General features: G+C 33.4%; 2 protein-coding genes across 2 annotated transcripts; both read right to left on the bottom strand.

The window, feature by feature from the left end:
* Positions 1-237: 237 nt before the first annotated feature.
* On the bottom strand, positions 238-2,051 carry LOC145131480 (uncharacterized). Its single transcript, XM_079066160.1, has 5 exons — positions 1,806-2,051; positions 1,296-1,685; positions 1,069-1,221; positions 743-992; positions 238-668 (listed from the first exon to the last, which is right to left on the bottom strand). The coding sequence occupies exons 1-5, from the start codon at positions 2,049-2,051 to the stop codon at positions 238-240; spliced, it is 1,470 nt and encodes a 489-aa protein (XP_078922286.1).
* A 5,598-nt stretch (positions 2,052-7,649) lies between these two features.
* LOC145134015 (SH3 domain-containing protein 2-like) lies at positions 7,650-11,383 on the bottom strand. The gene is made up of 10 exons (XM_079068948.1): positions 11,198-11,383; positions 10,250-10,372; positions 9,548-9,617; positions 9,298-9,449; positions 9,081-9,182; positions 8,623-8,823; positions 8,464-8,526; positions 8,238-8,384; positions 8,068-8,142; positions 7,650-7,992 (listed from the first exon to the last, which is right to left on the bottom strand). Exons 1-10 carry the CDS (start codon positions 11,255-11,257, stop codon positions 7,876-7,878), a joined length of 1,110 nt encoding a protein of 369 aa, XP_078925074.1. The 5' UTR covers positions 11,258-11,383; the 3' UTR covers positions 7,650-7,875.
* Between the last annotated feature and the right edge of the window lie 2,420 nt (positions 11,384-13,803).

Genomic DNA, 13,803 nt, shown 5'->3' with positions numbered 1-13,803 from the left:
ATGACCAAGCTTTTTGCATTTTGAACATGTCACACTCTTGTCCTTCCTTGATGCCCTACCACCCTTCACCATATCTTCTAATTCAACAGCTGACTTCCTTCTTTTCTTCCTTGGTCTTCCAATGGGGACATGATGATTGGGAGGAAGCAAAGTGGTTGGACATGGAAACTTTTCCCACATTCTTCTTCCATTAATTGGTTCAATCTTGAAAGAATACATTTCCTTCCAAGTTTTTAACTAGTAAGTAGAATGAACCCATTCTTCAGGTACGCCAACGTTCTGCTTATTTTTTCGCATGTCCCATATAGCAACAAGGGCATGTTTACAGGGTATACCAGTGAGTTCCCATTTTCTACAAGAACATGTGTGCTGAGCCATGTCTACCACACATTGGCCCATCCATGGACCACTCACCTGATATTTTCCATTCCCATAGAACTTACCCACACATTGAGTTGCATCAGTTTTTTTTTCAATCACACTTGTTGCAGTTGGAGTTAATGGTCCAATAGCCTTATCAATTACCTTTTGGACACTCACAATCCTTAACATAAGGTACTCTCTAATGTACTCAAGGCATGTGATAATTGGTTGGTTGCGTGCTTTCTTAATTTGATTATTTATGGTCTCACACAAGTTATTCAGAAGCCCATCATAATGAGCCCTCCCTACAATATAAATAAAAAAGTATGTGAGAAAGTGAATCATTTGGTAACAATTAACCCAACAAAATAAAACAAACCTGTGAAGTGTGCCCTAGACCAATGTTGAGGTGGAATAGCTTTGACCCATTCGTAGCAGTCATTGTTTAGCTTTCTTAACTCTTCCAGAGCATGGTTGAATTCTTGTATTGTTGCTGTACTTGCACAGTTCCACAACATGTCCTGAAACACCTTTCCCCTCCACATTTTCTTCATGCTTTCATGAATGTGTCGCAGACAAAACCTGTGTTCTGCACATGGATACAATGTACCAATTGCTTGCAACAAGCCCTGTACAAAAAGTAAACAGCATTAGATGTAATGTATACATTGTACAATAAGAACCAAGTCCATTGAAATTACTTACCTTCTGTCTGTCAGATCTAAAGGTAAATTTGGAATTAGCTTGCAAATCAATGTCATCACCCAAGCACCTTAAGAACCAAGTCCATGAATTTATATTCTTAGCCTCTACGACAACATATGCCAAAGGATATGTACAGTTATTTCCATCAAGACCCTAAACATAATGAAGGAGTTAGTAATTTAAATAAAATGGAATAAAATGACACAAGATATGTGTTTACATCTTACCACAGCTGTGAGTATCATTCCAGGATAAGTCCATTTCATAAAAGTCCCATCCAAACCAAGATAATCTCTTTTACCAGCTAGAAAACCTTTCTTTAATGGCCTTAGATAGATGTAGATCCGTTTGAAAGTTCTAGTATCAGAAGATGGGTTTGGCTCACTTTCGACCTCTATCTTAACTGTTGTCCCTAGGTTTCGAGTGCGAAGTTCTTGAACATAGTCTCGTAGTGTAGTATATTGCCCTGCATAATCGCCCCTTACTTGATTCAATGCTTCTGTTTTAGTCCTAAATACCTTCATCTTCGAAATATCTACCTGGTATTCACGTTGAAGTTGTTCTTGTAAAGCTCGTGTAGGGACTGTAGGGTTGCTTTCAATCTGCTGCACTATTTTCTTTGCCAAGAACTTGTAGGTACAAGCTTTCACATTTCTTGTTTGTAGACATCTATGCTCTTTTTCGTAGGTCTTGATCTCTCAGTCAACATCTTGTTCCCACTTGCTAGCATAAAGTACCCATGGACACTTGTTTTCTTCACTTTCTTTATTGCTTTGACTGGGCCCACATGGATCAAGTTGACCAAGGTCTGGGATAGTACCTTTACAAATAGCTCTCACTCTGTTTTTGTCATTTTTTATGGAGTCTAGTTCCCTCCTTGTCTCCACAGCATGTTGTCTTATTGCATTTTTCAATTCTTCAGATGAGGTGAATTTTTGGTACACATAGAATGGATCGCTAACTCTTGCGTCACTATTTTCCATTGCCCTTCAGATTGCCTTAATTGACTTTCTTCTCTTGTTGCTCCTACCTTCATCAGATGATGACTCATATAAGAATACCTCATTTTTTACAACCTCAATATCATCAATTTCCCTTGTTTCTGTTTTCTTGACATTTGACCCTCCAAGATCACCCACCCACTCTATATCTTCATCAATATTTAACAAAAACTCATTCATGTCTATCTCAGGTTCATCTAGGAGGTTATCTAAGTCTACTAAGAACTCACTATCATCACTATCACCACTATCATCACTATCATCAGCATCATCTCTATTGTCACTTTCATGAGTAATCCCTCCAGGTTCTTCATTTAGAAATTCATCAAATATACCTTGTGTTTCACATTGGGCATCAATTTGGTCACTTTCAGTTTCTTTTGTTGGCACAACATCTAGTTTACTTGATGCAATACAATCCCTTGTTTCAGTTTCCTTCCATTCCAAAAAAAAGCCTTCTTTAACACGAAGGTTGATCAACGATTTCTTCTATCCTAACTTTACTAGGGGTAGATGACATTGTATATGTATGCAACATTGTTTTACCATGTTCAACATAAACTTCAATCAGTTTATGTTTACCCACGTATATACCCAAATGGTTAATGTTACTGTCACTAGTCAATGCAAACAACCCAAAGTCCAAATCTGAAAAGGGTCTTTTGAAGTGGTAATAAAGCAACTTACCCTCCTCAACACAGCCTAGGGTCTCCATCATCTCATCAATATCGTGCACACAAAACTCATCAATGTCCAATAGATCAACGTATCTTTCTTTGCCCTTAACGTACCTCCTTCCAGGAAACTTCGTAAACTCTCCACCATAGAATAATCTGATGGAGAAGATAGTTGGATGACCGGCTGTAAAAGAGAAAGCTTCAACTTATTAGCTTGAAATTTGTAAGTGATAAATTTAACTTTTGAAAATAAGGGGTTACCGTAATGTTTTTCAACGTCTATTTCTTCCATGTTTGCTCTAATCCTCCAACCCACCATTGTTGCTCCGATGATTCTTGCAAAATTTTGAGGAGTTAGGGTTTCTACTCGATTTTGATGAGTTACATATTAAGTGAGAGAGTGTGTGTGTGTGTGTGTGTGTGTGAGGGAGGTGATCGTAAAATGATCGGAATGAAGAAACGATTGGCATTGCATTTAGGCGCCATGTATAAAATGACAAAAATACCCCTCATGTGCGAAGCACGTGAGGGAATTAACGTTTGGAATTGACGAATAACGGACCCAGGGACCAGGCAAGTAATAAAAAGAAAACGTGGGGATGGTCCGAGTGCAAAACAAAACATAGGGACCAAACGCGCAACTTTAGCCAAACCACAGGGACTATTTCAATAATTTGTTCAATTATTTTCAAAGTTTAAGAGAAATGAATTTTAGCTTGAACACGACATGTGCTTTTAAGGGTCGCGGCACAATGGACGTACGTTGGGCACGATGCATCTTTAGTTCGGTGCGACATGTCACTGCAATTAGCCCAAAACCTTAGGTCTCGGGCTTTGGGCGCTATTTAATGGCACTAACTTCTAGGGTTTTCCCTCATCACCAGCCCCCATCCTCCATAACCATGCGCAAAGAAACCCTAGCCTCATCTCTTTCCATCATTGTGTTTTTGGTGCATTTGGAGATTCTTGTAGAACAAGCAAGTCCTTTGGTGCCAAGAGAAGCTAGATCCAGTGAAGTTTTAACCTTCTAGAACTTCACTTAGCTACATAAGTCATAAAGTTCTTACCTTTATGGATTTAGCTTTTAGATCTAGGTATTTTGTGCTTGTTGGTCCCTTTTTGTCATGTTTTCTATGGATTTTGGAAAACTCCAAGACCAAAGGTTGTTTGGGATAGTTTTCTGGACCCAATGTGGTAAATAGAATGCATCATTCAGTCCTCTTTAACCCATGCAAGAAGATTTCAACCTTTTTGGCCACTTTATGAATCTAAGGTTAGTGTTGGCCTTGTTATAGGCTTGGATCTGGGTAAAGTTAGAAAACTTTATCCATTAAGAACCTTATTTGATGGTTTCTAAAAAGTTACAACTTTTGTCTTAAAGGATTAAGGACTTAAAAAAGAAGGTTGTTATGCCAGTAGATTTTACACGTCCATTTGATGACCGCGACACATCAAGCAAGATTCAATCGTGACTATTTTGTCATGTAAAGGACGTGGCACATCCAATGTTGGCCACTGCGCATCTGGTCGTTGACCTTTGAATTTTTGACAAGTTGGAATTTTGGTCAAACTTGATGAACATGAGTATTAGACTAAGGATTGACCTCTATTTGGTATTAGGTGGTTTATGCTACCTGTTCGTTTGAGGAGATTGCTTTCAGATTGTTGTTACTAGATTAAGATAATTTTTTTCACTATACTATGTATGACATTAGATGTCGTAATATGATAGCGTGTATGTGTGACTGTTGCAAGACTATAGTTAGACACTAGCAATTGCATGTGAGACTATAGTTGGACTACAACAATTGTATGTGAGACTATAGTTAGACGATAGCAATGGTATATGAGACTATAGTTGGACATTACAAGTTAATATCAGAGCATGGTTTGAGGGATTTAGACATACATTTGTGTATTTTTTAACTCAAACTAAGGCTCAATGTATGAAATTTTTCTTTAAAATGGTTCAAGTTTTAAAAGCTCAAAAATTTAAAAAGAAAGTTTTCAAAGGAAACAGTTAGGGTCAGGAACGTGGACTTAGTCCCATTGCATGGTCTTGTTTGATTGTTTCTTTTGGATTAGGATCATTGTTCTATGACCTAACTTAAGTTTAAAGAAAGAAAGATGTGATGCATACATTCCAGTTTTCGATACGGCCTACATTAGACCTCATGGGTAACCCAAGATATGTGAATAGGCTAGTGGAAGCAGAGCAACCTGAGACCAATAAGGTCTTCTACTTCCTATGCAGTAATTCCAACCCCAAACAAGTTGGATTTCTACAAGTTTATTTTTCAACCTAGGGACTAAATAGAAACAATTCGAAATTAGTTTACAATGTTCCCTTCATCCCACTCACCCAAGAACAAAGCATCATATGCATAGACGAGGTGCATTAAAGTAAGATTTTCTACGACAACTGGAGCACCACAAAACAATACCTAAGCCGTAATATCCTCCAAAGCCACATGCAAACCATCCATAACAATAATGAACAAAAAATGAGATAACAAATCTCCATGTCGAAGACATCTTTGTAGACCGAACTCCAATGTAGGGCTCCCATTCACAAGAATGGAAGCATGAGACGACACCAAGCTAGCATTTATCAAGCATGTCCACTTTTTGTCAAAACCCATAAACTCCATGATCTTTAAAAGATACTCCTGGAGTAAAACATGCAAATGCTTTTTCATTGTATGTCCTAATCTAAGATATCATTGTTTTTTCGTACCCATCTTCAGGGTTTCAGAAACTACACATGCATCACTAATCGCCCTTTAGATATATTTATAACAACAATATCCATTATTGAGTTGTATTGGTGTTACCTAATTGTCCAAGATAGGTTAGTGATCCATATAAAGTTTTTTTAGGTTATTTTTGTCGGTCTTTTTCCTCATTTTTTTGTATATTAATGTGAATGATGCTAATTTTATAAAATAATTAAACATGGCATGCAATAGAGACCGGAGGGCCTTCATTAGTTCGGATGCATTAGGTCCCCACGAAGTTTTCTTTTCATTTCTTGGTCTTTTTCCCATTTCTTTCTTATTGGCATTAACAATGTAAATTTTTATAAAATTAAAATAAAGCAATAATCACAAAAATAACCATTTCATTATAACCTACATTTAAGTCATTTATAAAAATGACCACCCTCTCCAAAATTGGATATTTTGAACTATATTAAATTTGTTTTGGACTAACTTGACGTCACATCTAAAGTACATTGTTCATACAGAAAATTCTATTTTCTATTCAAATTTTGGATTTAAGATTCCAGACTAAGAATTACATTTTCTATTCAAATTTTGGATTTAAGAGTCCACACAAAGAATTACGGACATACAAAAAAATACAATCCTAAATTTCAAGAACATTTATGAAATCCGATATTTCAAAAAAATGTTTCACTCTTTACTAAGATCAAAGAAAAAGGTTAAAAGTAGATATTATACAAGAGCATAAAATTGTTAGTTGGTCGGTTAAAAAATAAATAAAATAAAAATCAGCGATAATAAACATCTTGGATTATGGGGTATAGGTTGAACCATCAACAAGACACGAAAATAAACGGGTTACCATGACATAACACTATATATATATATATATATATATATATATATATATATATATATATATATATATATATATATAATTTATTTTTCTCATAACAGTATATACTTACATTTTAAGCATAAGGATGCAGGGAGTCGTACGACATTAGTTTACTGAGTTGGGCTCGACGCACACTAAGCCGTGTGCTTGGCATGCCGAGTTCGACAACTGCACTCTGTAAGTTTTAGCCGATGAAAGAGAAGAAGTTTGTTTTGTTTTTTTTTTCTTTTTTTTACTATTTTCCAAAACATACCCCATTTTTCAAAAACTAATCGTTTTTTTTTTACAAAATTTCAAATTTTAAACTCCTCTTCATCTAATATAAATACCAACAAACTTCTTTATTTTCCACAACCTTCAAACCTTCTTCATCATCTCTCTCAAACATTAAACACTCAAATCTTTCCTAAAACTCATCTAAAAATGACTCATTTTTGGACCACGACAGAAGAGATCGTTTTGGCTCATGTATGGGTCGATGTAATCCAAATAGCAACTACCTCATAAGTAGGTATTCGTTATGAAACATAATCAGCCAATGATAAACAACATAGGTCAAGGTCACCACCGAACTAAAGATCAACTTTTCACCAAGTGGAGAAAAACAAACACCGTGGTGGTAGTTCAATTTCACCTTGTGTTTCTTAAAATGAAATGTGGTTCACTAAATGATGAAATACTATTAGCCAATGCTCTTCAAACTTTCTTCGCAAAAAGTAACAAACATTTCAAGTTTGTAGAGTTTTAGCAAATTGTAAGGGGCACGAAAAGTGACGTCAATATGTCTGAAGAAGTTATGTTATTTTCATGTTTCAATGTTTCCCACGTTTTAGTTTCAAGTGTCTTGTGTTTTATTTAATTTCAAGCTTGTTGTCTTTTATTTAATTTCAAGTGTACTTGTCTTTTAACTTTAATGAAAATTTTAGTTTTATATAAATAAATTACTATTTATATAAATCCATTTTAGTTTTAAAGAAAAAAAAATCTTATGGCAAAAGTGGCAAACCACCCCCTTTTAATGGCAAGATCTTAAAGAGACATAACAAATATGACGTGACACCTACATGAGAGCAAAAAAGGTGTAGACTCCATCTAGCCTAATCCAACACACATTTTTCATTTCTGTTTATGTGACCCATGACATGACAAAATCATACTTCCATTTTTTGACACAAAACAACATAGTTCCAATTCCTTACTCATCATAGCAAAGCACTTACACAATTACATGTCTCTCTCTCTATATGTAACACATAAAGATCGAAATGCAAAATTGTAGTTCAAAAAAAGTACATTGCTATAATGTTTTGTATTTCTCGTAATTGTTCCTTGAATTTCATGACAAAGAAAAGTTTCCCAGAAAAAGCACATTAACATTCTCGACTTAACACAAAAATATGACTAAAGCACAAAAGCGATTATATAAATCGTCTCACAAAAAAACCAACAACAAAATTCCAAAAGAGAATTTACAAAATTTTAGATTTAAATGAAGGGAATGAGAGCTAAACAATATCTGTGACCTTACTTGCAAGAACACGTTCTCGTCTTTCAATGTATCCCACTGGAAACCAACCTGCTTTCCCTTTGCATTCACCTTCTGCCCAACCGTTATTAGACACCTGTCATTTTTTTTATAGACTTGTCAAATATGCTGACGTGGCATCTGATTTTTGTAGATGTAATTAATTCCTTACCTTTCTAATAACAACATAATCACCAAGTGATAAATTGAGCTCCACATCAGACTCTGCCTGAAATGAGTACATTACCTGAAACAACAAATAATCAATAAAAAAAGATAATCAAGAAAGTAGTTAATAAATTCGAATGGATTTTATAATTTATAGACTTGTTTCTTTGTTACCTCTCCTAAAAAGTAATCCACTTCATCATTTGACCCATTTTGAGTTGGAGAAGTAAACTCATTATTTACTTCTTCATATGATGGAGGTGGAGGTGTTGTTTCTATTGGTGTAGGAGCCGCTTCAATTCTTTGTCGTTCTGATACCATCTACACAAGGGTAAAACAGTCATTTACTCTCGCATTCACACAGTTCATGTCTTTTTACAAATATGCCCTCATTGCATACCTCGCCTTCAAGCTGATCGAGAATTTGAACAACTTTTTGGTGGTAGGCACGTTCTGATTCAATCTTTCATAAAAAAAAAAAAAAAAAAATACAAGTGTCAGATAATAAATAACACATGATGAGAATTTGAATTTGAATTATTAATATTTAATATAATACCATGGAAATTAATCTCTGAAGTGTCATTTTTTGTTGTTGACCTTCAACAGCAGCCATTGCTGATGCAGCTTCTCTTCCCAAAATTGCCATGTTGGATTTCAGATCTTGTAATTTTGATTCTGCTGCTTCAAGTTTCATAAGGATGTCTGGATTCCCTGTTCCTTCTCTTACTCTTGCTTGTCTTTTAGAAACTTCTACAGCCTACAAATTAATTACTTTTTTTTATCCATTTAACTATATTCTGTTGTGATTAAATATTTTACTTTTCAGGACAAAATATATAAAAGCATAATATGGTGATAGTAGTCTAAGTAGAATTGTTATCCGTGTTGTGTTTTTTTGGATGACAATTTTTATATAAAACAATCAATGCAAATTGCAACATTAACAAAACTGACAATATAATTTTCAGAAACAAAAAAAGAAAATTCATTTATTAAAAAGAAAAAAAGGAACACCTGTACTTCAGCCTCTTGCCTCATTCTATCATATCTTTGAGCAAGATGACGAGCATCTTCTAGTGGAGCTCCCATTACCATTGCTCTTAATGGCTCTGCCACCTGTTCAAGATTTAAAAAAAATCTTTCTATTTTTAGCGTAGTACTTTAATTCTTTCTATTTTTAGAACACTAATTTGAAAATTAAAAGTAACATATAATTAACAAATAAATGAACCTGAGTCCCAAATGATTTAAGTAGGTTTCCTCTTTCTTTCTCCATTAAAGCACGAGCTCTTGAAAAGTTTTTTGCAGCTCTAGATAGTGTGCTTCCACTAGTGCATGTGTTTTCAACACCATATTTTCTGCTATCTTCGGACAATTTTGTCCCTGTTCAACAAACTCTTCACGTGAATTTACAAATTACAACACAATGTCCATCAAATGAACTTTAAAAAAAAAGTTGGAAAAAAGCATCAAAAGTTTACCAATTTCAAGTTGTTTGGAACCTGTAACTATATATCCTTCAACACCACGAACAATGTCCCTTTGGAAATGCTGAAAGTGAAAAGGGAGCAAACTGTAATATGACCAAAAGGGTAAAATTAATTTTTATTATCAGAAATGTTAACATCATGTTTCATTGAGCCTCAAGAATGTTTCTTTTTTACTTAATCTATCTACCCTTCTTTTTTCCTCCCACTCATTTCACATCAACATTAGTGAACATTGTGAAAACTGTTTTTTAGAATGTAAGGGTAAAACGGTCATTTAGTCACATTTAGCTTATTTTTTTACATTGATTTAGAGCATGCAACTGCAAAATTGTTTCTCTTGAATTCAGGACATGCTTTTTTAGGGCTATGTTAAATAATAAAGATGAGAAGAGCATTCAAGTCTTTTGCCCCTATTCCACATTTTTGGGTAGGGCAAAAATTGAAATCTTTTTTCCCATTAACATCAGTCTTAGTGTATGTTTGGAAAAAACAGCCAGAAGCTCAAGCTTTTATTTGTGTAAAAGAGTAAGTTGTAAGCTTTTAAGAGGTGTAGAATTACATAAAAGGACATGATTAGGGTTAGGGTAGATGAATAGATACGTGACTTTTTAAGGGCAACCTAGTAATTTTGTTAAAATATGCATGAGGTTTTCTTTAAATGCTACTTGAAGTAGCTTTTGGATTAAGAGCAACCTTAGCAGCACGTGTAGATATGTATAGCTTCTCAAGTTTCTGATGAAGCCTCAATTCTGCCTCATCTGTAACAACATTATCAGAGCCTCCATAACCACCACCACCAAACTGCTTGAAAACAGCCTGAAAGTAAAATATATATAATAATGTTATTAATTATTATTGTGAAAGTAAGTTGTGCTTTTCTGTATTTTGCCCTTTTTCAACTTTATGCCATTCAGGCATTATCATGTTATCACAAAGTGAACACAAAGTTTATTTTTCAGTATTTCAAATTTGGAAAATACGCGTAGTTATTTATGAGATATGATGTTATCACGTTTTCTTACTAAATAAGTAACAAAGAACAGACTATTCTATATCAACTTGTGTAACAAATAGTATGACTTGGCATGATAATTGCTATTTGGGGACTGTGAATAACTTTATATCAGTTGTAGAATAGGATAAATGTTTAGTTTGTTCATAAAACAGAAAGATTATAATAAATCTTTCTTTAACCGGAGTATGAGATTATAGTTACCTACACTACCTTGACCAAAAGCTGAAGGTAACTACAAACTCACTATCATTTACCTACATTATGACAGAGTGCCCTAATTAAAATTATAATCGACGTAAACAGCTTGATCGATACTAACTGAATCAAGTTAGACAATGTATCTTGAACAAAAAAAGAATCATTCATTAATAATTTTATCTTTATGTTGACTTTGCTTAAACATCTATATTAGTTTTTTACAAGTTTTTGACATCGAAATTTGAAAATACGTCTCGTTCGTTTTCGAACGGATATAATAAACTAGGGAAAGAAAAAAAAAATCAGATTCTACTGATTCATCCACAGATCCTTGAAAAATAAATTGTCATAAACAAAATTAACTATGATCGAAAGTGTTTCGCCGCCGAGAGTTTGAATTCAAAACAAAGAATTTGTCTGATTTGTACCTGTTGTTGTCTGGCAACCTGCTCCCGGAGCTTCGTCGCCTGTTTTCTGATCGTTTCCATTCACGAATTCACTGAAAAAGGGAAGAAATCAACGGATTATGGACTTAGTTGAACTGAGGTTCGCCGGAGATTTGTCCCGTCGAACAGATCCAACTTTATTATATTATAGTTATTCCGATACAAATACTAGAATTGTTTTTCATTATGGCTTTTCAGAATTAAGTTAGGGTATATTACAAAAATAGTCCCTCGACTATCTCTTAATGACAAAAACTTCGAAAGCAAGCTTCAATAATTGTTTCTCATATACATTGAACTTCTTCGATCAAGACGTGGAAATTATTTGATGATAAATTTGACACACATGTTGAGTCATGATTTAATAATAACAAATCTTTGTTAGGTTTCGGATTTAGATTTTTTTTTCTTTGTCAAGCTTTGTGATCATGGATCCAATAAAGTTATGGTATCATTGTGCATCCTAATTCGATGTTCAAATAATTGAAAGTCGATTTGTTATATCATCATTTTCCATTAAATAACATCGATGCTTAATACAAAATGGTTAGATATAGATACAATACGGATTCTTGTTTGCTCGTCATCAAAACAAAACATGGTGATAATCGATACAAATGCATGCAACCAACACGACAATATCATGAATCATGAAGTCCTAAAATGAAACATGCATCACATAGCATAATTGGGAATGACGAAATATTTTTTAAATAAAGTATCAAGTCCTTAAATAACAAGGAAGGAAAAATCACCAACTTTAAAAAATTTAAAACCTCCCATAAATGTTTGTAAAAAATATATCCTGAGGGACGTCACACAATATAACAATATAAACACAAACAATAATGGTTTTAATTAGGTAATACATGGATCATATGGAAAAACAAATAAAGACTTTAGTGATTCGGGATAAAGAATGTCCTATAAAGTTATATTTGGCGTACTAGCCGAAAAACTAATTGTTAGCTGAAAAGCTGCTCACAGTTTTTACTTTGAGCTGGCAATTCTTTGATTGGTTTCCACGATCCTACGGATTGAACCATATATGCTATTTTTGTTGGTGGTCCTGGATGGAACATGAAAGCATAATGACTATGTTGGATATCCTCTCTTTGTTCTTAGCTGAAGAGCTAGCTGCTAGCTTATAAGCTAGCTGATAAAAAAATAATGTTTGGTAAAAACTAGTTGATAAGCTAGTTGAAATAAAAAAAAGGTCATTTAGAAAATATGATATTTATAATTAATTAAGGGTATATTTGAAAAAATAAAAAAAACTCCTGAAAAACTAGTCCTAGTAGCTTTTTTAAAAGCTAGTTTTTAAGCTACTTTTTGGTTTGTCAACCCTAACAACTTAAAAGAACTTAAAAAATAAACTGGTTGTCACACGCCAAACATAGCCTAAAATAAAGGTAAGTTTATTGTTAATTTAGAGTTTTGTCTTTAAGCAAAAACCAAAACCAAAATCATAATTCTCATAAGAATTTAGTAGGCTGAAGGTAACACGACAATACCAACCAAGAGCATGATCTTTGACATAAAAAATTAATAATAACTAGAAAGGTTACCCCCGCTACGCGGGGGCCAGAAGCTTTCAATGTTGTTTCCGAATTGATAAATATGACAGACGTGCAATGATGAAAAGTCTGGGCTTTGCCCCAGACAAAAAATGTAAAAGTTTTGACTGCAAGGACCAGAAGTGTGAAAATGGCTAAAGAATTAAAGGGGTAGGAATTAGCAACTTTTTAGAAAAGTGATCAAAGTTGTCAAACCGTTAAAGTTTTGTGGCCAAACTTTAAATATTAAAAGGTTCCAAAAAAGTGTAAAAATATTGATTGCAAGGACCAAAAGTGTCAAAATGGGTAAAGAATAATAAACAAAGTTGCCAAAAAACATCCAAATTTAGTATTCCTAACTTCCAACAATAATACAGGGACCAATTCTGTCAAAAAAATGGGAAGTTGAAGGGAACACCATGAATAAATTAATTAAAGAATTACAGGGACCGGATATGTAAATCAAGGAACCAAACCTGAACAAAATATGTCAACTTCAGTATTCCTTTCTTCCACAACTTTAATATATATATATAATAATAATAATGGTTTATACAAGAATTTAAACAGTTTTGGAATTAATCTAAATAAGATAAACAGCAAAATATATATATATATATATATATATATATATATATATATATATATATATATATATATATATATATATATATATTACTATTTACAATACATTGACAATAAAAAACATTATTTTTAAGAATATGTAAAATTGTAAAACAAAAGGGCAAAATGTGGAAAATCACAACCAAGCTAACATTCATTAAAAAAAAAACAAAACAAAAAAAAAAAAAAAAACTTACATTTATTTATACGTAGAAATCTCTTACATTTTTAGTTATCTTTCAAATTTAACCAAATATTATTTTTTAAAGAAGTTACATGTTTTCTAACATTACATTTATCTTGTTCGATTTTATGTTGATACGGAAAAAAAATAAATAAACGATGTTACTTATTTTTGTTTGAGTAGATGATTGTTAAGCAAATGATCTATTTTTTACAATTTATATT

The sequence above is a fragment of the Lactuca virosa genome, chromosome 8 (genome assembly GCF_052849685.1).
Source record: "Lactuca virosa cultivar CGN04683 chromosome 8, Lactuca_virosa_CGN04683_v6, whole genome shotgun sequence".
In the NCBI taxonomy this organism is placed as follows: domain Eukaryota; kingdom Viridiplantae; phylum Streptophyta; class Magnoliopsida; order Asterales; family Asteraceae; genus Lactuca; species Lactuca virosa.
This window is presented reverse-complemented; position numbering and strand designations above follow the sequence as displayed.

What these genes read in the sequence shown, in the direction of transcription:
- LOC145131480 (XM_079066160.1), bottom strand. Translation starts at nt 2,051, where the DNA reads ATGGAAAATAGTGACGCAAGAGTTAGCGATCCATTCTATGTGTACCAA. An exon ending in AAGAAAACAAGTGTCCATGG is followed by an intron (nt 1,686 to 1,805) that starts GTACTTTATGCT and finishes TTCTTGGCAAAG; the next exon opens with AAAATAGTGCAGCAGATTGA. An exon ending in TTAGATCTGACAGACAGAAG is followed by an intron (nt 993 to 1,068) that starts GTAAGTAATTTC and finishes CTTTTTGTACAG; the next exon opens with GGCTTGTTGCAAGCAATTGG.
- LOC145134015 (XM_079068948.1), bottom strand. Translation starts at nt 11,257, where the DNA reads ATGGAAACGATCAGAAAACAGGCGACGAAGCTCCGGGAGCAGGTTGCC. An exon ending in TCGATCAGCTTGAAGGCGAG is followed by an intron (nt 8,385 to 8,463) that starts GTATGCAATGAG and finishes ACCCTTGTGTAG; the next exon opens with ATGGTATCAGAACGACAAAG. An exon ending in TGGATTACTTTTTAGGAGAG is followed by an intron (nt 8,143 to 8,237) that starts GTAACAAAGAAA and finishes TTGTTGTTTCAG; the next exon opens with GTAATGTACTCATTTCAGGC.